Here is a 24,405-nt window from a genome sequence, read left to right as displayed (position 1 = left end):
AGGATCTTTACATAGGAGACCGGGGTTCGTGTCCCATGTAAAAATAAAAGTAAAAGTCACGTTCTGCATCACGTGTTTAACTAGAAGTTAAATAACGTCTGATTTTAACCCAAACCACGATCTTTTCCTAAACTTAACCAAGTACGTTTGGTGCCTCTACCCAACTAAACTGTGACCGTTTCACAACGATAACGGCGTGTTTTAAATTCTCTCATTTAGATATGAGGACGGAAAACGCTCCTGTGGGTTGTATTTCCTGCCACCGTATGGGGCTCTAATTTATGAAAACGCTCCTGTGGCTCGTATTAGAGAGTAGGAATAAACAACCTATATCGTTGCATGGTTTGGAGGACTTGTTGCTTTTTGTAGCCACTATGAATGTCTCATATGTCGATTCAAATGTTGGAAGGTGATGTTTCTCAAAGAGCCAGCAAGGGAAAGAAATGGGGAAAGAAAATGAAAAACAGATCACTTTTCAAAACCACTTCTAGCTTATGTAATTATTCTGTGTGATGAAGCACAATGTGTGTACTATTAAAAGGGATGGGATTCTATGGGTAACTTTGTATAAATACTCCTCTAAGCTACAGAAGCAACTGTGGATTATTTCACAGCCGTATCAGCAGAGGCTGAGGGAAAAGGAAGAGTTGACTCTGGGTTGTACTTAAGCCAGAGGTACTGAGTCTCATAATTGAAGCCAAAGGGCAGTCAAAGGGGAGCAGGTCTAGCCAGGAGAGAGTAAAGTATTCACAGGAGGTTGATAAATGTCGTAAACATGTGCTGGACCGGTTAAAGGTCTCAACATCTCCTGTAGCCACCAAGGTCCCATCAAAGTACCATGGGCCCCTACGACTTTTTCAATGACCACAATAACAGGGAGCACCAATGTCCAAAAACAAAACTCCTACAACAATGGCAAGTAAAGCCTGCATGTATCCCTCTGTCCATTCACAAGTGGTGCAAGCATAAGCATATTGCACTAATCAATCAATAACAACTGCAGGTAGGCTATTAAGTCTGTGCCTCCGTTTAAAATGTGTTCCTCCTGGCTTAATGTCTGGCAAAGTCCTGGGCTCTAACAAACACATTTCATTTTCGGTTTTTACCCCCGAGCCTTGTGGGCCCTTACATGTCGTAGGACCGTGGGGCTTAAAACGGCGGTGGTTGTCACTGCCAACCCCTTGGCCAGATACGTAACAAGGTAAGAACTCAGACCAAAATCTATAGAATCAGTTCACCTACACAGCATAGCACCACAGCAATCCCAGACGGATGTATTGTAGCTGATCAGGCCGTTTTAACCTTTTGTTATATTCCCGACAGTAATAATGTTAATGTTTTTATTCACTGTGATATGGAGTGATAGTAGGAAGATTTGCCGTGTCTCAATACTAAATAGGAGACTATTGCCATGCAATCGTTATTTATACTCTTTTATTGACTGTACACTGTGAGAGAGCGATCATTGCAATTAATAGAATGTTTGCAGTGGCTTTGTTTGAAAAGAGGTTACCTTTTTTTTTTTTTAAGTTGTTCGAAGAGAAGGAGAAATGCTGACCAATCACAGTTCTTGCGGTCTCTGCAAGGTATCTCCATAGCCACACAGCGTAGCAACCGCGGCGATGTGTGTAGGCTCTGAAACTGTACTGGAAACCCCTTTAACAAAGAGCTATAACTCCAGCTTCAACTGTTTAAAGGTTTAAACTGCATTTTTTTCAACCTGGATGGAGTCAGCAGCGGTGAAACAAGCTACAATGTAAGTTAATAGCACAATCGTCCAGCTTGTATTTACCTTAACTAAAGTGCTCGTTTTGCCGCTGACAGACTCAGATTAATATTCTAAGTGTCTGACAACATTATGGAAAGGATTTCTAAGGAGGTCGACCTTTCTGTCAAAGAGTAAGATTCTTTTTTTAAACATAAAAACATCCGCAAAATTGCGTTCACTAAACGTACCAGACTCCATGTAAATAATCAGTGATTTTAGCATCGTAAAACACACTTCATTCAAAGTCAACAGAAACAAAATAAAACTATGAAAAGCCGTGTTGGGTCGTCTTTCTACTTTTCCAACCATCACAACTGTAGTATTGGTTGAAATAAACACATAGTTTACTGATTTACATGTGCAAATATGTTGGCTCTATACACAAAAGTATTTCTTTTTTAAATGGAGTCTGGTGGGTTTAGGGCTAGTGACTTCAGAGCTGTTTCTGGTTAAACAGAAAGGTCTCAAAGAGGTTTTAAAGGTCTATCTCTGAAGGGATCATTTCCATAATTATAAACAAGTCATAAACGTTTATGACATAATGCTTCTTCTAGTAAGTGTCATTCGGTTTTTGTCATGACAAGTTATGATTAGGGTTAGGGTTCAGGTGTCATGACTGTGTCATGACAGTGTCATGACAGTGTCATGTGTTCATAACAGTGTCATGTCATTCTTATGTAGATAACTTCAAGTAAAGTGTTACCCAATATCCTTCTGCTGATTGGACGCCCATACACTGTATGGGTCAAATAATATGCAATATACCACCACCAACCTTCTGTACCACATCTGATCATTCTTTGCGATTATGATCTAATAGTATCATCTGTTGATGTCACACACAATATTCTTAACATGGATTGCAAATCTATGGACTTTACTGTTATGTATCTGTAATTAGTGTGTTTTCACATTCTGTGCTGATAATGTTAAATATAAATCTTAATGTCTACATCTTGTATTTTCTATCTTTCTTTAGATACAAGATACAACAACTGTGCTTCTCTCACATGCTCTTACAGTAAAGGGGTCAGTTGTGGTAATTACCCATTCATATTCAGATCCTTTACTCAAGTAAAAGTACTGATACCACACTGTAAAAAAATACTCTATTACAACTAAAAGTCCTGCATTGAAAATGTTACTTCAATAAAAGTGAAAATGTTACTTCAGTAAGTGTTTAAGTATCATCAGGAAAATGTACTTAAAGTATTAAAATTAAAAGTACTCAATGCAGAAACATCCTCACATGTTAGAAACTGGAAACGATCAAAACCGTTCTGTGTTAAATCATCTAATCATTTAGATAGATAGACAGATAGATAGATGGCTGGATAGATGGATGGATGGATAGATGGATGGATGGATAGAGGGATGGATGGATGGATAGATAGATAGATAGATAGATAGATAGATAGATGGATGGATGGATGGATGGATGGATGGATGGATGGATGGATGGATGGAAGGAAGGATGGATGGATGGATGGATGGATGGATGGATGGATGGATGGATGGATGGATGGATGGAGAGAGAGAGAGAGAGAGAGAGAGAGAGAGAGAGAGAGAGATAGATAGATAGATAGATAGATAGATAGATAGATAGATAGATAGATAGTCAGTCTTTATTGTCCACTGGGGAAATTTGTTTTCACAGTCTGTACAGGGCCTCAGAAATATACATACATACACATACAGTTAACATTAGTCTCGCTTTGGCAGACCCTCGTCCAAAGCGCGCTCGATCGCAATCACAATCGACCTTGTGCGGCGCTAAGCATCGGAGAAAAGCCGCAGTGCCTCTGCTAAATAGGCTCGGAAGTAACTTGTTTTGGTGGAACATGTGTACGTTCAAAAGTAGTAGATAGTCTAGCTAGCTGTCTGGATTTACCCTGCAGAGATCTGAGGAGCAGTTAACCATAGTCCTCACAAATCCACCAGAGGTTAGAACGCCAACACAAAGGAAGCCCAAGGCAACAGATATCCGGCCTGAATGAGTGAAATCTGGCGGATTTTCCAGCGGTAACGGAGCAATCCCAGAAGTGGAACGTCAAGGATATAGACTAAGTTAACATAGACACCATTTCAGCTGGACTTGTAGGCCATTTTATTGTTGGGTAGTTTAATTTATAATAAAACATCGTAATTTATAAACTACATGGGTTTTGTTTGCAAAAATATTAATTTTGAACGCAACTAGTAACTAGTAGAAGTAGAAAGTGGCATGAGAAGAAAAGACTCAAGTAAAGTACAAGTACCTCAAATGTGTACTTAAGTACAGTACTTGAGTAAATGTACTTAGGTACATTCCACCACTGCTGTCATTCCCTGTCAGCTGCCAATAAATGAAATAGTTAACAATAACAGAGCTAACGCTAACAGCCATAAGGGGAGCCTGGCAGTATTACTAATGAGTTAACTGTTCCTCTCCAGTAGCAGACAGGCTTGAATGTATCCATGTGGAACCATGTTAACTTTGCAAACTGTCTGTATTGACAGTACGTAGCAAATAAAATCCCTCTCTTTGCTTCTTCCCATGAATATTCATGACACACACTAGCTATCAAACTCCATCGTGCTATGTGGCTCTAAGCTGAGGACATAAAAATAAAAAGCGATGATACACATATTCATAATTATTGCTTCTTTTCCCCCCCGCTGCTTCCTCCACTGCATCGACCAGGTGCTTTCAACTGTTTGATCTGTCTTATTAAACACAACGTCTGTCTCCTGATCGGAGGCATATAAGCCTGGACTAATTGAACACTGTCTGACATTTTACCTCACCCAGAGCCCTGCCAGACCTGACAAACAGTAACATATCAGATTCCGCCTTTCGATATAATTGGGTTTCCATCTTGGCTAGCGAACTAGCTGGCCCTCATGACATTACATAAGTTGGAAGGCGTGCAAGCTGTGTATGAAAATACAGAGCTACAGATTCATTACTGGAGAATGTACAGAGACAAGAGAAACAAGATTGTGTTTAGATAATTAACCAGCAGCATTCCCAATTTAGACATCTTGATCTGTTCTGAGCTACTGAACTAATGAATTCTTCACAGTGATCATTAATGATTAACATAACAGCATATGCCATTTTGTGGATGCTTTCATTCCGAACACTTTATGTTAGCATGAGTTAATGCGTTTGTAGGGGACTTCAGGTCCCTCTATCCTGGCAGTGGCAGGCGCATTGAATTGAATAGCTTTCACTCCCATGCTGAGAAAGTGGCCAATGTCCCGTAAAGGCGAGTAAAAGGATATTGATGGAATCCCACAGCTCACCTTGCTTTACCAATCCCATCTTCTTTACAACTTCTGTTCTCCCTCCCCTCTCCTATCTCTGTGTCTCACACTCTGTCAACCTGCCTCCGCCCCCCTCCATTTCTCTGTCCATCTGTATTTGTGTCTCTCAGCATGTCTCTCCTCTGTCGCTGTTCCTTCTCGCGGGCTCCAGGATGCTCGCCGTAGCCATTTGGAGATTGTGCCTTAGGGCTGACAGATGTTGAGTCCCCAACCACCCCACCCCCCCACCACCACCACCACCACCACCTCAAACGAAACCATCATCCGTTAGCTTGTCCTCGATTTGTGTTCCCACCGCCGTGTGCGCGGCGGTCCAGCCAGCAAAGCATGGCTGATTCACTGCCATTCATTTTGCATGCATTGTGCCCTTAAAAAGCCACTGGACAAAGAAACACTTTGTCTCCCTTCTCTGTCTGCAATGTGCAATCAAAGGATGTGTTGATATCACCGTGGTTCGTGCACCAGGTGGTATCGCTGCAGGTATGTCTCTAAGCATGTGTCGTAATGACTTTTGACCTGTTTAATCAGGAACAGCTCCATCATTTTGCTGTTGGCTGGTCTGTGCAGCTTTTTACGTTGAAAATATGTACAAAGTTACAATGAAAGTTTTTTTTTTGCATTCTACCTCTTTGATATTTATTTTCCATTAAAGGGGCTATTTGTAACTTTCAGTCTGTGTTGATTCTAGCAGCCCCAGACAGAAAATCATTCATTTACTATAAGAGAATAAGTTACAGATGCATCGTTGCATTTCAAGTGTTGCTACGGTAACTTAGTCTACTTTGGATGTCTGGTGAGATAAACCAGGTATCACTGTCACTGGGTCAAGAGCCAAAGCATTAAGAGATTGTTGTAGTAACCAACGTAATAATAACTTAGATTAATATAGCGCATTTCATGAAATCCACGGCCTCTTTACACAGTACAGGAGGACAGGGTAAGAGAAAATAGTAGGCCAACACAAACACAGACTTAAAGGAATTAAACCTCCACGCTAAATGGAAGGGGGACGTCATTTAATCTAGGCTACAGACATACAACCACATCACGCACTGTAAAGTTATTTTATGAATGAAATAGACATATTACATACCTGAGGGCCAATTATAATCCCATAATTGTCTCCATCTGTTGAAAGCCCGACCGAGTGTGACTCACGTTATCACCCGTTGTCTTTCTCTGTCCCTTTTATCTTCTAGTTGTTCTTGGTTAAATGTCCTTCTTTCCTGTGATGGTCCTGCCCCAGTATCAGCCATAACTACAACATAACTTCTAGAATAACATTAAAATACTATTAGACCTATATAAAGAAATCTCCTGCTACCTTTTACCTGGCTGGATACTAACACAGGCTTTTCTGGTGTAACAAAGAAATCTGTGACCCATCAGAATGTGTTACTGTAGCACCGTCTACCTGCTGAAAATCATTCTGGGACTTCACAGGAAAAATCAGACCGGACAGAGACATTAATACTTAATCTTTTCACTGTTAGTCTTGTTTGCTGTTACAGGTCATATATGATCATCAGATGGAACATTACACAGTCTCAGAAAACATTTAAAAGTTACATTACTTTAATACGCCGCCACTCTTTTCTCGCCTACCAATCAGAAGGTTGGTGGTTCGATCCCTGGCCCTGCAGTCCCATGTCAAAGTGTCCTTGGGCAAGACACTGAACCCTGAATTGCTGTTGCTGATGTAGATGTGTGTGAATGCTTATCTGATGAGCAGGTGGCAGCCTCGGCACCAGTATATGAATGTGTATGAATGGTGAATGGTTCCTGTACTATGTAAAAGCGCTTAGTAGCTGAATAGTCGTTATATAAATACAGTCCATTTACATTTACAAGCATTTTGTCAAATTAAAGGGTTGAATCTCCCACAAATTGCAACAGAAAATCTGACAAATGTTTATTACTCATAAAAGGCTCCTCTATAACATGATTACATTGATTACTTACATTAAGACAATAATGTTTTATATTACAAGTTTTCTGAACTTTTATGTTTAATTATGCAAATGAGGCAATGTCCAAATAAATATGTGCTAATTTGCATAAATAATGGTGTTTCAGTATTTTTCCACCTGGAACCTATTTTCCCATGCATTGGTGCCTGAGTTACTGATGTTAACCAAAATCTGTGAAATCGTTTGAAGTGTGTAGCCCAGTGTTGAGTGAGAACGCTGTAAACAGGCTGCAAAGTAAAATGTAAGTAATCAACTGGGGAAGTGTCATGGGGATATCTGTTAGTTCAAATATATATGAGATCAGAGCCACAAATTTGTTCTTTGCTGTATTTCTTTGACATATGTTTATGGTTTACAGTAATATTTTGCCAAATAAATATTTTCTGTTTCACATTGCATTGGTTTTTACAGTGTACTTTTCAACCGCTCTCAACAGATTACTTTCACTGTAGAACATTCTATGGCAATGTAGATATAAGCCTAAGAAAGACAAAAGAGCTTTAGATTTAAAACAGCAGGGTGTGCATGGGATCTCCAAAGATTTACTGTTAAAAAGCAGTGTTTGCCTTTGGATGCAAATGCTTCATTTTGAGATGTGTTTACGGCATTGTGAATGCAGTATTTCATTTTGAATGAGATATGAGGCATTTTGCATTTTGTGTGTGCAGTTGTAAAAAACTGTAAAAAAAAAAACAAACAACATGACTGACTCTTCAGAAGAGGTCATTATCTTCACTGGAGTTTCTGCGCGGGAAAGTCACCGGACGACACAATCTTCTGAACATAGTCATACTGAGAAATCCAGAGAGAGTTGTGTGGAGCTGATAGTCTTAATTAGCTTTGTAGCAACTCATTTGACTTTCAACGGCTTGAATGTAACGGACGTTTATTAATATCAAAAAGTTACACACTAAAGCTTTAACATGGGCTGCAATGGGAAATTGGCATCACCAATATCAGTATTTTTCAATACTTTTCACCACTTGGATTTCTTATGTTTTTCTATATGTTATAGAGGAGACTTTTTTGAGACTAGATCAGTTGAAAGAGTTTCTGTTGCAATTTGTGTGGGGTCATGTTGCATAATGCCTGTACTAATAGTAGCTTTAACTGTTAGTGGCAGAGTCCACCATTCCTGCTGGATTTGGGATGCCTACCAGAGCACGAAGGATTCACAGGAAATGATGAATGGCTTATCACGTTAATATCAGTCTCACTGTTACTCTCCTCACACTGAATTTGAACTTCACAGTAACTGCAAATGCCAACAGATCATCCTGCTGTTGCTTGCGTATGGCGGAGTGGCTTTTATTGTGAAGGAGCCACAGGAAACACATTGTAATTGTCACCATAGTTAGCACTAATCACGATTAAAACGTGTCTAAAACAAAACAAGACAAGTCAGTCATTTTTGGCATTTATTTAGTTAGGTCTGTTTTTAATTGTGCGTTTTTTTGTATTTATCTGTATTTATATAATGCAGCAATAATGAAAAATGTCCACGCAAAGACCAATATTGTGGGCGCCTGGGTAGCTCACCTGGTAGAATGCGCGCCCATATATAGAGGTTAACTCCTCGATGCAGCGGCCGCAGGTTTGACTCCGACCTGCAGCCCTTTGCTGCAGGTCGTTCCCTCTCTCTTTCCCCTTTCATGTCTTCAGCTGTCCTATATAAATAAAAGCCTAAAATGCCCAAAAAGGTATCCTTAAAAAAAAGAAAGAAAATATTATATTAACCTGGCACATTCCAAAAAAAAAAAAAGCATGAACTGAGAGGAGAGATGTTTTGGTGTTCCCATCATCAAGTTCTTCTGTTGTTCTCTTCATGAGTATATATCAAGCCTAACCCTTGCTGCAGAGAAAGGCATCAATATAATATAATATAGAGTATTCTGTATGAAACTCCTCAATCGATTTGCATCATACTGTACTGTATGTCTTTGGACACTCCTGGTTTGCGGATTCTGTTTGTGTTGCTGCTAGACTTTTTTGTCAATGCCATTTTGAGGACAGTGTGAGGATATGAAATATTGAAATATTAAGTTCACTTTTAAGTCTGAGCTTGTATCCAAAAGTGAGACAATAAACAAAAGTATTTGAAGCTCGACAGTGGGAGAGGTCTCATCTGAGGTGAATTCATATTCCACCCACCTGCCTGTTGTTGCCATCTGAGCCACACAAGGCCATAATTGTTTTTGAACGGCATGCATGCAAACACGTGCATATGCGCGCACACACGCACACACACACACACACACACACACACACACACACACACACACACACACACACACACACACACACACACACACACACACACACTCACACACACACACACACACACACACACACAATAATTCAGACCCAACTAATACAATTGAGGCTATTGCCATGAAAACACTCAAGCCCAGCGATTGTCGTTCTAGTCAATACGTTCTTGAGAATGTGTTCCAACTCACAGACTGAGTGTAAAGTAGGATCCATCTGTCACTCATATGCTTCCTCTGGAAAATTCCTCTTTGTTTTCAAACCATTAGAGGCATTACCCATTTGTATGAGACTGTCAGTTGTTGTTTTAACCAGCACTCACCATCCCCAGCCATTTACTGTAATAATGTGCTCTCACACAAAATCTCTGGCTAAAACCCAGAATAATTTCCCCTAATGTGAACTTGAGATGTGTTCTCTTATGTACAGGCTCAGTATGAAGCCACAATATGAAAATGGATGTAATTGCTGTGTTGTCAGACTGTTTTCTGGTGACCCCTGGGCCATCTCTCTACTTTTTTTGCTTTGTCACTCTCTCTTTTTGCTTTTTTCCTCCCCTCTCCAAAGAGCAGTGCAGTTGCTGTCTCTTTCCCCCTCTCCTATCTCCTGCTCACTTTCTCTCGCTCTCTGTGCCGTTCCTCTCTCCTTCCCTGCCTCTCTCTCCTCCCTCCAGTACTTTACTCCCTCTATCCCCCGCAGCCACAGAGGCCTGATTTACTTCCACTCCTGGGTGAAGAAAGGAGCTTTTGTCTGCCACCAGCAGCAGTCACATGGCGTCATGCCGGGGGTGACAGCGAGAGTGATGAACCTGCAGTCTCTACTACCCTCCCTCACAAACATGCGAGTGTGTGCTTGGACTTTACTGCAAATGGGTGGGAAGAACAGTTTGTGTGTGTGTGTGTGTGTGTGTGTGTGTGTGTGTGTGTGTGTTTATTTGAGAGTGAGAAATGTCCTCCGTATATATGTTCAGAGATGTTTTTGGTTAAACAGAAAGGTCTCGAAGAGGTTTTAAAGGTCTATCTCTGAAGGGATCCTTTCCATAATGTTATCAGACACTTAGAATATTAGAGTCTGTCAGTGGCAAAACAAACACTTAGCTGGTCAATTGTCCTATTTACTTACATTGTAGCTTGTTTCACTGCTGCTGACTGCAGTGATCTCTCTTAATACTGGACCAATGTCAAAGATTGTTGATCCATCCACTTAGACACAAAAACATAGGAAATAGGGTCCAGGTTGAAAAAACGGTTCTTACCCTTTAAGACTGACTGCTGAATGGCGCTCACAGCGGGCAGCTATGAGACACATGCCACTACATGGATGAGGGCTGGCTGGTTAAAAGCGGGAGTATACACACAGAGTATGCCAGACAGACACCCAGCTGACAACCTCACAGCTTAACTAAATGAGGTGGATACAGGCTTGGACATACATTCCGTGTCCGCGGACAGCTGCAGTCTTGTAGCTACCGGTCGGGCTGACGCGCAAGTGGTTCCATACTGGGAAAGTGGCTGCATGTGTCCACGACAATACACGTAACATCGTGGCCTGTACAAGTCCACAGCTGTCCGCCGATGCTGAACATGGAAACATCCTGCTTGTCGGTTCACGGCTATCAGTCAGAAAAAAATAAATCTAAATTAGCATCCCTAAAATATACTAGCTGTACACATGTTTACATGCAAACGTGTTAGTATGCTTAGCTAGACAAAAAAAATCTCAGCATTTTAGCATGCTTACAGTGAACTTGTTTATGATTATTCCAATGCGATAGGTGTTAATGAAGCGTTGATAATCAAGAGATGGTGAAAGATTAGCGTGTTTAGGATTTGCAAGAGTTTACATGTGATTGCCGTGTTTGTTGTGTGAGGTTTTTAAAAAGACTTTACATTGAACAATGGACCTTGGCTGACATGAGGCATCCTTGTTTGTTTAGCTGTCATGCACTTCAGCAATATGAATGTGTTGATTCAGATGTGTATATAGGAACTTTCAGAAAAAATGAAAAGTCGTAATTACAACATTGGATGTTGATGTGAATGCTTTTAACAAGTTCAGAACTTGTAATTACCATTATTAGTCCAAAGCCTAATTTAGTGTATCTTTAGGCTTATCTTGTCAGGCTCAGCTCAACATTGTCATACTCATATCAATCCAGCAATGTAGAGCTGAGCCTGACAAGCCAAGTCTGAAGCCCTAAAATTTGTTCTTTATCAGAATTGTGGTAGGAACCTGAGAATAGCAATCCACCAATTGTTTTACTTGCATGTAATTATTAGCCTCATGGGGCTGTGGTGTAGCTATAGACTTTAAGTCTTGTTTATATTTTAAAACTTGTCATGCTTTGGCAACATAGGGATACTATTAATGTGAGGGAGAAATAAAACCCAGAGAGGGTGTGTGTGTGTGTGTGTGTGTGTGTGTGTGTGAGAGAGAGAGCCTGATGGTGTGCATGTGTGTCTGTCGTTTTGTGAGAGACAGTGTCTAAGTGTTTCTCTGTGTCCCTGTGTGCCTGAAAATATATTAACAACCCGTCAAGTTGTTTGCAGGTCTTCACTTGCTCGCTGATCTGTGTGTTTAAACTGAGGCCTGGTGTTGTTGAGCTAGCTGGTTTCCTGGACTCAAAGGGTATGATGCTTTCCCATTGTCTCTGCAGTGCTGCCTCATTAGAAAAGCTTCAAAGCCTCTTCATTGGTTTTGCCAAAGCCCCACAGAACATGCACTGTTGGCAATGACAGCAAAAGGCAGCGAAGTCAGTCTGCCTATCTCTCAATTAAATTTAATTCAATGGCTGCTGTTTATTGGCAAGTTATAGAGGTGCCATACTTAGTCAAAAATAAAACATTAATTTAAGAGGTGTTAGCTGGGATTAGTTGCCCTTCCCTGCTGTCTCTGTGTGTGATTGTGGGCGTGTTGCTCTGGCTCCCTCTCTCCTCGCTGATTATCACCTGCAGTAGCTCGTTCCAGTAATCAACCCACCCAGTGATATACACCGGCTCTTCATCCACTACTCGCCAGTTCGTCAGTTCACCTTCAGTGGTAACCAACGCTATGGCCAGGTCCTAGTGAAGGTTTTTTGCCAAGTGTTTTTGATCTGTAGCTAACATTTCTGTCTCTGCCTTGCTCTACTCCAGCACCTGTGTTTAAGACGCTGCCAGCCTGCTCAGAGCCGGGTTCTGGGACAATAAATCTACCTGAGTTAACTGTCCATTTGCTTAGTGTCCGCTTCTGGATCCATTCTACAGAACCTTTGATTGATGGATGGATGGATGGATGGATGGATGTGGATGGATGGATGGATGGACAATCAAAACTGTACTACTAATAAAAGTAAATGAGGCTTCTTACTAGATCAGGGATTCTCAAAGTCTGGAATAAGGTCTGTACGGTAAGTCAATCCGGACCCAGCCCATACCTTGTGCTATGAATACAATATAAATTGAAAAGTATAACTTTTTCTATTGATTAATAAATTGTTAGTGACGTTAAATATACTGTAGTGGTGTACCGGAGTTGATCCGTGATCCGTACGTATCAACCTCCCCTATATGTTGCTTAAAAGTTATAAGTGAAGTGATTACAGGTTATTTTGTTATTGACAATCGTTCCGGACCTCTGACCTTGAATTAAAATCAGATGTGTTTGCGTTAAGTTTGAGAACCCCTGTACCCGATCGTTCTGGACTGTTTTGACTGACTGGCTAACAATCATGCCAGAAACAATCCATTGTAAAAGAGGGACTTGAGTTTTATCTTTTTTAATGGAATGTTAAACTGTCACCACTACTGTTATTGCTGATGCTCACTACAGCTGCAACAAAACCCAGATGGATGTTCAGAGTTCCGACAAACGAAAAAGAGGTTCTTCGGGGTCAGGGAAAGATGTTTGGACCCATGATCATTGTACATGAACCCAAAAAAAAAATAGACAGAAGACTATTGAAAAAAACACAAACACCAAAAATCCTAATGGGCCAGGGCTGTAATAGAACCAGAGTAAATTGATCCAAATGGACCTGAGCATAGACAAATGTGTGAACACTCACCATTTGAAAATGTGCTGCCTCTAATTTGTTTTAAGCCTGCATAGAGACGTTGCCTCTATAACCTCATCCAACTCTAAACCAGCTGAGAAATTATAAAAACTAAATGGCTTTTAATCATTACATTCATCCATCCAGGTTTACTTTAGCATTAGCAAGGGGTCCTCTTTACGGTTCATTCTTAGGACAGGGGCATTTATTTTTTTTGTGCCGATAATTTAATTCATAGAACACGCAAAAATGAATAAAAAAGGCAGATAGTGGAATTATGTAGGGTTAGCTAAGGCTGCGTTCAGACCTCCATGCGTTCAGACCTCCTGCAGCCCCTTATTTATTTGAGTGGGACCACATTGATCTGTTCCTCGGTGGAAGGGACTATGACACGAGGAAGGGAGACAAGTGGAGGAGTCGAAGAGGCAATTTAAGCGACATGAGAAGCACCTATTGTCTCACCTGTACCCAAAGCAACACTCCACCCACAAAGCAGTCCCTTGCATTTAAGGGCAGTTTAGGTCCAAACGCCACCTAACATGAGAAAACTCAGTGGTCTGTAGTGCTTCCTATTGTGCAAAATGTAATAATCTTAAAGTCACAGGCACAAACATGAAGAAACCTTCCTGTCAATAACATTCTTATTCCCTAACTAAATATGCAGCTTGAATTATCAGTCTTGGCTCTTGTCAGGTCTTGTCAGATCCAATCAAAATTTTGCAGAGATTTTAAATCTGTGGCAATTTAAGTAGCTGGACCCACCCATCATTTCGGCCACTTGTATCGGTGATCTCATTCTTTCAGTCGCTACACAAAACTTGTGATCATGGGTGAGGGTTGGAATGCATTACTGCTAACGCAGCACAAATCTGCCCGTTGAGCTCATGCTCTATTTCACCCTCTTTCATGAGCAAGACCCCAAGATACTTGAACTCCTTCACTTGGAACACCAACTCACTCCAAATCTGAAGGGAGCAACCCTCTAACCTGGAGGCTGGGTTCACCCTTGGAGCTATACGAAGGTCAGACCTCAAGTAAGGGGTCGGAGTATAGAGTCGCTGCTCTTCCGCATTTAAAGGAGCCAATCCAAGTGGTTTGGGAATCTGATAAGGATGCCTCCTGGGTGCCTCCCCTTGAGGAAACGTCAAAGTGTAGGAGACCCAAAATAGACCTAGAACATGCTGGAGGGATTATATCATCTGGTGTGAGAATACCTGGGATCTCCCAAGGGGAGCTGGAAGACATTGCAGATAAATGCCCCAGTTAAGTGTTATAAATGGATGGATGGACCAACCCATAAACCAAAGTAGACTACAAAGTGTGTGTGTGTGTGTGTGTGTGTGTGTGTGTGTGTGTGTGTGTGTGGTTATGTTTAGGGAGGGATATTTGAAAAGGGAAATATTCAAATCCGTAGTAGATGTGGTGAATTAAGAATGGACAAATAGAGTTGGACTGTGTTTTTGTCACATGTTACAGCATTCAGAATGTGATGGCATTAGCGGTGTTGAAAAATGTTCACTTTTACTACTACACCAGCAAGACTTAGCAAAACATCCCAGCTGGCGGTACAACAGCACCAGGCACACACTTCCATGACCTACCACTGCAACTGGTCTTCTTCTATGTGGCTTACAGTAATGTGTCGCAGACAGCTTACTCTGCCAAGTGCAATAATGGGTAACAAATTAACTAAATGTTACCGTACAGTTTTAAACAATTGTGGAGGTGGGCATGGTCTGCAGTCAGCTGCAGAGGAGAGAGGTGTGGGGATAGAGAAGGAGAGCAGTGCCAGGTAGTGATGGTAAAATGCAGCTTGGTGAACCACTGTCTTTATTTTCTGAGCTCACTAGATGGCGCTCTCTGTTCAACAAAGGGTTGAAAACACACTGAATTGCCATAACCTTTTTCTTTGAACAGAGAGCGCCATCTAGTGAGCTCAGAAAATAAAGACAGTGGTTCACGAACCTTCATTTGACCATCACTAGTGCCAGGTAAGTGGATTGTCTCAGCTGGTTGTTGTTGTGCTAATTACAGCTTTCCCTTTATATGCAGTAGTGTGCTGGACCTTCACTGTTGGAGATAGTTTGACTTGTTTTGTTAAACATTGAGCAACGGGCCGTGCGCCTACCAGTAGCCGGGCCGTCGGAGGCGCACAGTTTGTAATAGTAAAGTGTGAGGAGTCAGAAAGAAAAAACATTGTTGGCCTGTACATTGTCTGTCTGCTGTGCTTTGTGCTGAGGGGAACCCACGGTGGCAGCGAAGCTTGCTACAACAATGTTAATATAAAAGCTAATGGGCAGGAAATAACACACACACACACACACACACACACACACACACACAGAGCCGGCCGTATCATACAGACAAAAGTAACACAGAGTCTTGCATACAGTATAGTGATCTGGGAAAGGAATGTGGACCACCGACATGCATCAATGCTAAGAAACGGGACAAAGACGTAGCCTGACACAGACGGGTCTTGCTCTGAGACATTTTTCTTTAATTCTCTGTACATATAATAATCTAGAGCTATAAATAATAACCTTTCTACATAGATGGCTGTGTTAAGGCACAGAAGGTTTGGTACTCAAGGTATTTGAGTTGAATTTAATTGTATTTCCTCTTATATTGCAAAATGCATTTTCATCAATTTCTTTCTCACAGAATAAGGCGATGATATTTGTGATATTTAGTGAGACTGCATCTTAATCACAAACGACAAGACATTCCATCCTCCCTGTGTAGCCTCTATGTTCAGGTTCCACTCACTATCTCTGTCTCATCTGCTTGCTCGACACTTTTACCTGACCCGAGGGATGTCCCAATCACTGACAGACCATCTAACTGGATCAGGTGGGCGGCTAGGATTCTGAACTAAGGTGGGGCTCCATTTCATCTTCATTATTAAGCAATATTTAACTCAGAGAAAATGACCCTTCCTGATTAGAGTTGTTTAAGGGGTTAGAAGGTGAAACTGTGGAGTGAACAGAGACAGATGTATCTAACCATCCATTGACCCAAACCCAGGAAAATACAGGGCCACCGCCTGAAGAAATGGCTGCAAATAGGAACCCATCCTGCCTGTTTCCCCTTTTCTTCTGGCTTATAATTTATTGAGTTCTGAAAAGAAAAAAGAGAAACTAAAGCTGAGCCAGTCATTTTATTTTCTTTGCTCCCAGCTGTCTAGGTAGATCCCACATGTTAATAAATGATCTACTGTTCAATGCATCTTACTGACATTGCAGAAAGTGACAGAGGGAGAGCCAGGAATCAAACAGAACGATGAGTCATGCTTGTCTTTGCACGCTGTGTACCAGGCCAACAGTGAAGAGGAAACAAGAGCAACGCACACACACAATCAAGAGAATTATCACATTTAAAGGGAAGAAAGAAGTTACCTTTCTCTTGTTGTTCGGGCTCACGTACAAATAACTGAGTATCGTCTTTGCTCCTACTTTGTCATTCAGCTTCTGGTATGTTGCTCCGTAGTCAGTTGACCTGAAATTTAATCAGAAAGGTATGATCAACACTTGATGAATTACTTGTTGCAATTAAAAGTCTCCCCAGAGTATTCAGTGGGAGAGGGGAAAGAGCACTGACGTAATTAAGTCCCTTTTGTGCTCAACGTAGCAACATGAACCCCAGCGGGGGAACAGGGGCCACATCATTACGGTCACTGTGTGGTGACTTCAGCTGCTGGATTATAATGCACACAAACAGCACATCCTGACAGCAGAGCACACAGTAACAATGAAAACTTTTACAATCCAGTTACACACAAATGATACTAACACTGAAATACAATTAGTGGAATTTGAACATGCTCTAAAAACACCACAGGACAACATTAACAGCACCATTCTCTCCCTGCCAGGTACAATAAATAAACTGTACATGGAGTCTTTGTGCCCTGTCCACCTGCTGGCAGCAGAAAAAAAGTGTGGTTTTAGTGGTACTTAGTGACCTAGAAATCTAACTATAAATGGAGGAACCTCTGTGCCTGTGTGTGTCTCCATATGTATGTATGTATGTGCAGTACAGCAACGGGGACGTGGAGTTGCTACATCCCTAGAAGGCTATTTGATTGCGGGTCACCGGCTCTGCTTCCAACGGAGAGCCCACGCATGTCTTTGCACTGGGTTACCGGTGTCGTGCCAAAAAGTGATCATCTGCCAAGAACTGATTGCTATCTACCTAGTCTATGTCTACGACATTCCACTTCCGGGATTGCTCCGTTGCCGCCGGAAATTCCGCCGGATGTCCCTCATTTCTGCCGGATGTCCGTCCCCTTCCTCTGTCTCTGTGTTGGCGTTCTAACCTCTGGTGGATTTGTGAGGACTATGGTTAACTGCTCCTCAGATCTCTGCAGGGTAAATCCAGACAGCTAGCTAGACTATCTGTCCAATCTGAGTTTTCTGTTGCACGACTAAAACTACTTTTGAACGTCCACATGTTCCACCAAAACAAGTTCCTTCCTGAGACTATTTAGCAGAGGCACCGTGGCTCCGTCCGGAGCTTAGCACTGCCCAAGATGATTGTGATTGGTTTAAAGAAATTCCAATAAACCAGAGCACGTTTTTCTCCCATCCAGGAATGCTGTGTGGACTAGCCAGACCTTCCTCCGTAGCACTGTGGAGGAGGGTCTGACAGAGCTACACTACTGTTAACCCTACTTGGGCTTAACAGCACGTTGTTTTGTTGCCAGCGGTTGTGCACATTTCTCCGACTGACGTTGGGGGCTTAAAACACCAAACGCCGCTCCCTGCTTTAGTCGCCCGGGTTACTCTGGATGTATGATGACTAGACGCAAATAAGGAGACACGCCAAATCTCTAGATGAGCCGCAGCCAAGTGGTGCCTGATTGAAACGTGCTTATAGTTAGATAAAGTTGTGGGGAAAAAATACAGGTATCCGAACAGGTACCGGCTCCAAACTGGCCCCTGCACTAGTTAATTTAATTCGGGGTTAATACATGACATAAAACGTCCTCAGTTGCTGCTCTTATTTTTCAATATGTTACAATTTAAGGCTAGTGGCTGGAAAGTATGGTAGCCCTGAAAGGTAAGGTGTGACCAAAATTGTACGTCTGATAAAGTTATATCGTGAGGAGAGCGCATGCTCCAACCTCGCTTGGTCTGTTTTGATAGTTATCACTATTATCACTAGCAGGTGCTTTTTTATAACAGTGTAGTGTGTTCATTTTCTTAACATCTCTGTTTCTTGCCCAGGGACTACAGATGTAAATTAGCTTATAGCTAACTCTGGTACAGCTGTGCACTGTCCCTGTTAAATAATAAATGAATACATAAATACCATGTAAATATCAACACTTCTCTGCTGTGCCTTGGCGCTATACTGCAGTCTCTAGCTGGAGGGATGTTGCGCATGGTTAAGCCATTAAACACGGCAGATCAGCTGGTTACATTTTGTGCAACCAGCATCAGACTATGGTAAAATAACCACAGAACCCCCTGTGCTTATGTGCACATCAAACGAGTCATTTAGTACCCGATTAAAATCTGCCTGTATGGAACGGGCCGATTGCTGGGTCTGGGGTATTGCTGTGTGTAGCTTTCTCCAGAACCATTGTACCCCAAAATGACTTACAGAGGGACCACACAGCACCTAATATACAACCCCACTGGATACTATGGACTTACGGTGTACCTCTACTTCAGAGGAAAACATTGTATTACTAAATTTACCTTACAGAGAAATGTTACTGGTTACGTTGGAGATTTAGATTTTACTCACAAAACATACACATTTACAGCTCACAGCAAGTTAATACGTTATAGTGTCTGGCTTTTGTTAGTCTAGTGTCTGCAATTTTTTCCTATTAGTGAAATGCCCCGAGTGAATTTAAGCCGGGCTTTTATTGTGAAGGGTAGGGTTATGCCAGCGGGTTTTTTCCCCCCAACCTTTATTGTGGGGTTGCTTAGTTTCATTCATTTTTATTGATATATACCTGCCAAGTGTGAAGTAGATCAGATGAACGGTTGTCGAGATATTTAAAAGACGAGACACACACACACACACACACACACACACACACACACACACACAGAGAGAGAAAGGGTCCTCACTTCATAGTTAGATTATTCTAATCTACACTAGTTTTACACGGATCGGCTCTGATGCCACCCGCACCGGCATGGACATATCACTGCCCCTCTACCAGTCCCTATATGCTAAGCTTTATAAATAATGTATTGTATTGATGTATGACAGTTTTCTTTAAAGACTTATGATTAGAGAGGCTGCACGCAGTAATCCCACTGCAGCTAATATCATGGGACATTCAAACTGCAAAAACAGTCCGTAGGGAGTTACAAGCGAAGCAAGACAGAAACACAAGCGTGCATTCATACAAAAATAATGTAGTCATAGCCTTTATGTATTGACTTTCAACAAGCATAGACCACGGAAGCAGGGGGCCGCGGCCCGGGTATTTTTTGGATATTTTTATGAATAAAAGCCTGAATTGTGTGTTTTTTCTCAAAACTTGTAGTCTACTTTAAATGAGCCAAACCATATTGTTCCCCATCATCCACTCCCAGTGACTGCTCTGCACACTCACACCTGTCTCTGTGTGTAGAAGATATGTATCTCCTGAGTGCTGACTGCTAATGATGAATATGAGGTTGGCTTAGACCTGCAGCAGGATGTGTTCTGGTTGTGGACTGGATGTTTGTTGTGTGCTATTGTTTCATCTGTACATTTATGTGTAAATAGACTTGGCCTGTTGTGTGTGAATGTTAGCGCCAGATCAGAGGGGTTAATCTGAGCATGTGTATTTCAAAATGTGCGTGTCCATAGGTGTGTGGTGTTGAGAGCCCCCTTCTGTTTAAGCTTTATGTATCTATAGAAAAATAGCCAAAACAACAACATCTTTGGCCGACAAGTGACTATTGTTCGCTGTTGTTTCAGAACCATGGCCAGCGCTGTTTATGTATGTATGTATATGTGTATAGGTGCGGTGTTGCCATAGTACTGAAACGGAGCCTGATAATTGGGACACATGAGGGGACTGCACTGTGTGTGTGTGTGTGTGTGTGTGTGTGTGTGTGTGTGTGTGTGTGCGTGCGTGCATGCTCGGTCACGTCAGCGCGATAAGGCATTTGTTGTAAAATGTTGCTGTGGTTCCTTTTAAGAGAGCTTGTGTGTGTGTAAAGTGGGCAGAAGAGAGATAGAGAAAAGAGGAAGCAGACGTGTAGATGTGACCGGAGCAGAGTTGGTGGAATAAGTTGAAGTTTTGAACAGTGTGTGTGGTGTCCGAGATAAACTCCAGACTGAAAGCCAAGTTCATTCATCTGCTCACCAGAAACGGGATTTTTACCCCGATGTCATTCTTGTTATAACGTCGGCCCTGGAGGTAACCAGTCTCCCCTGGTTTTCTGACCACGGTCGGAAACAAAGCGATCAGGAAAGGTTAACACATTGAACATTTTAAATTAAACAGATTATTAACGTGAGCTTGTCGCCCCGTGTGAGCTGATGCCTCATCTGTTGACATTTCTGAATGCTTTCCTATAGTTGCTTAATAAAAGCTTTCCACACAAAAACGTAGCCTACATGTGTCATTAGTATGAGAAAAAAATGAGATTTTAACTGTGTCGGGCTCGGGCCGGCCTCGATCACGGCTCTGTTGGATCCGGACTCCAGTGTGAAAACAAAAATACCCAGAGGTTTTGGCAATGAAAGTGGATGGCACTCCTTTAAAAAAAAAAAAAAGTAAGATTATTTTTTGGGCATTTTTGGCCTTTATTATATAGGACAGCTGAAGATGTGAAAGGGGAGAGAGGACCCCTCCTCCAAAGCGCGCTGGAGGAGGGTCTGGCTACTCCACATAGCATTCGGGGGTGGGAGGAAAACATGCTCTGGTTTATTGGCATTTCTTTTATCCAATCACAATCGTCTTGGGCGGTGCTAAGCTCCGGACGGAGCCACGGTGCCTCTGCCAAATAGTCTCAGGAAGGAACTTGTTTTGGTGGAACATGTGTACGTTCAAAAGTAGTTTTAGTCGTGCAACAGAAAACTCAGATTGGACAGATAGTCTAGCTAGCTGTCTGGATTTACCCTGCAGAGATCTGAGGAGCAGTTAACCATAGTCCTCACAAATCCACCGGAGGTTAGAACGCCAACACAGAGGAAGCCCAAGACAACAGATATCCGGTCTAAATGAGTGAAATCCGGCGGATTTTCCGGCGGCAACAGAGCAATCCCAGAAGTGGAACGTCGTGGACATAGACTACTTGTGACAGACAAAGTTTTTGTTATCTTAAACATGAGAATGTTTAAACATTGTTTTAGTGTTTAACAATCATGTAAAGGTGTAATGTCAGGTAGCTGCTGTATCATATCAAATAAATAAAAATAAAAATACATAGTATAATGATTTACAAATTTGATGTAGAATTACGGATAAAATACATATGTAGTTTTGCCGAAGAGGTTGATAAGACAATGATGCATGCACCTGGTCCTGATATTAGCTGATGTACAGTGAACTGTTTCAACATGTTTTGCTGTGAACTGTGTCCAGTGTGTTCACTGATGTCACCCAACACTTTCATGGTGGTTTTCACCGTGTAATCTGACAGAATACAGTTAAAACTGACCAACAGCATGAGGCCCAATGATGATATGGATCACTGTGTGTAAATTTACGTTTTCAAATTAGAGGCTACAGATACAGTACATAGATCTGTTGCGCTGCCTTCAGATAGCCGCTTCAATGAGCACTAGAGTCTTTCGGAGAGATTAAAAGCAGCTGTGGATGACAGCTAACAATCACTCATTACATCAGCATAGACTAACTGGTTTTACCAGGGTGTAATAAAGGTCCTCTTCATCACTAATATTTTGCAGCATTAGTACACTGTAGCTCATTATGATACGGGTAAATGAAATGAGGTACAACAGTTTTGAATGTTTATTGGAAAATATGAATCTGTTTTGTGGAGGTTGCAGCTGGTGTTGATTGGAGGCCAGCCCTGTCAAGAGAAACATGTACTCAGTTTGCTAGTTTGGTTACCTAAACATGTGCAGTATGGAGGAAGTCTGGTTAATTGAATGCAGGTTAACAGTTGCTGCTTGTGTAATAGTAAAGTTTGTGTTCAAATAACTCATCTCTGCTGTGTCTCCTCTCCAGAGTGTTCAGGCTAAAAGAGTCCCCAGGCTATCGAGCCCCATTTTAAAGGTTCCGGGAGATACCATGTTTCAAGTAGTAAAGGGGTGTTTGAGTAGTGATTAACTGTACTTTGATGAATTGTTCAGACTAATGGTGTTTGATTGTATTAGGAAACATAATGCAAGTAAATTGAGATAAAAGTAGGGAAGTAGAAATGTATTTAATGTGGTTGTTGTATTTTGTATAATTGTTTAGATTGAGTAGATTTCAGATTTCTCTTGTACTGTGGTAGGGTCGAGATAAGGTCAGTGGCAGGCTATAAAAGGCTGCCAGTTTCCACCAGCGCTGCTGCTGTCAGGACCACATGCGGTGCTCAGTTTGTTTGTTGCGATCATGGCTTTCATTTTTGTGTTAGTTAGTTGTTGTTAGGTGAAATAATCACCTGTTGATCTGCACCGTACCTCTGCCTCAAGTCTCCTGCTGTAAATATCCAACTGCTATGCAGCCATTCTAACAGTCGGTGTAGTTGCATGGAGTATGAACGCTTTTGTAAATAATCTGATGCAGAAGATGTGTTTCTAAATTTAGGTTACAGGAAACTGTGTACCCTTGTTCTAAAGCACTATGACATTATTACTTGAGAAGAGTTCAAACAATTAAAGGGGCTGTACTTGACATTCAGAACATTAATATAGCAGAAAACAAATATTTGCTATGTAAAGATAGTGGCGAATGAAGCTTCTCTGTTCTTTGTTTTTCGTGCATGCTAGTGCATGTTAGTGCATGTTAGTGCATGTTAGTGCATGTGGCCGTAAAAAAACATTGGTATTTCACGTATTGGGGCATGATTTTTCATTTATTTTTTATTATTTTATTTAACATGATCGTAGAAGGTGCAATATGTAGATGCTGCTATTGTACTGAGGCATATCAGAAATTTCTGTTTACAGGAAAGTACTGATTATTAGTTATTATTATTATTATTATTATTATTATTATTATTATAACTTTAGCTTTTGTTATAAATGTTCTGTTTGACTGTTCAATGTTCCATGCTTATTAAAAGAAACTATTGCTGGCAATTCATATCTATGTTTTCATGCTTGCATAAGAATAGTTTTGATGGTGTCTCATGTTATAATGCTTCATGACATGTTTATCTGTTACACAGTGAATATTAAACTTTAGCTAAACCTTAAAAAAAGAAAATCGCAAATTGAATCGTAATCACAATCTGCCAGAAAAATTAGATTTTTTTCCCCAAATCGTTCAGCCTTAGTCGGAATTGAACCTGCAGCCGCTGCAGCTAGCACAGAGCCTTTGTACATGGGGCGCACAGTCAACCAGGTGAGCTATCCAACACCCCAACATCAGAAGTGGCTGGGATAAGGATCAGCATCTCTAAATGTGAGGCCATGGTTCTCAGCAGGAAGCTGATAGAATGTCTACTCTGCACTGTTGTAGTCACGACCACCTAAACTGAGACCAAGTCATCACCAAGACCAGAGTCTATCGAGACCGAGACAAGACCATGACCAGACTAGTGCGAGTCCCACTGCAGGACATGATCAAATGTGGAAGATCCTAACCATAGGCACTCCTCAAATTGATCTGAAAGATCCACATTCTAATAAAAAACACTCACAGAAAACAAATTCTTCTTCATTCGCCTCTTTTATTGCCATAACATACAGAATATACACACCTAGCTAATATATATAGCTAATATTTGTTTTCTTTTAGATGTTGTTTTGGAAATAAACTCCTTATGTTATGGTTTAGGTAGCCACATTTTATTACCAAGGATTTGCCTTAAATCTCCCAGACAGCCAGAGCTTCTTCTGTCTCCCACATTCACTTTGTTGGGTTGTTGTGTTAGGGGGGCAGGGGGAGAGGGGTTTACAGTAACAAATTTCAAATTGGA

At 41.4% G+C, this 24,405-nt stretch overlaps 1 protein-coding gene across 6 annotated transcripts in view; it reads right to left on the bottom strand.

The window, feature by feature from the left end:
• Window positions 1–24,405, bottom strand: part of LOC116048443 (VPS10 domain-containing receptor SorCS1) — a 240,705-nt gene that overhangs the window by 100,331 nt on the left and 115,969 nt on the right. For all 6 annotated transcript variants that reach the window (XR_004897076.1, XR_004897075.1, XR_004104639.2 and 3 more), the window contains exon 3: window positions 16,747–16,846. Coding sequence is in view for 3 of the 6 variants with exons in the window: in XM_031297563.2 (XP_031153423.1) it covers window positions 16,747–16,846 (100 nt within the window). In the remaining 3 variants the exon portion in view is untranslated. The remainder of the gene's footprint in view (window positions 1–16,746; window positions 16,847–24,405) is intronic.

The sequence above is a fragment of the Sander lucioperca genome, chromosome 4 (assembly GCF_008315115.2).
Source record: "Sander lucioperca isolate FBNREF2018 chromosome 4, SLUC_FBN_1.2, whole genome shotgun sequence".
Taxonomy (NCBI): domain Eukaryota; kingdom Metazoa; phylum Chordata; class Actinopteri; order Perciformes; family Percidae; genus Sander; species Sander lucioperca.
The sequence above is the reverse complement of the archived record's forward strand: the minus strand, read 5'-3'. Positions and strand labels throughout refer to the sequence as shown.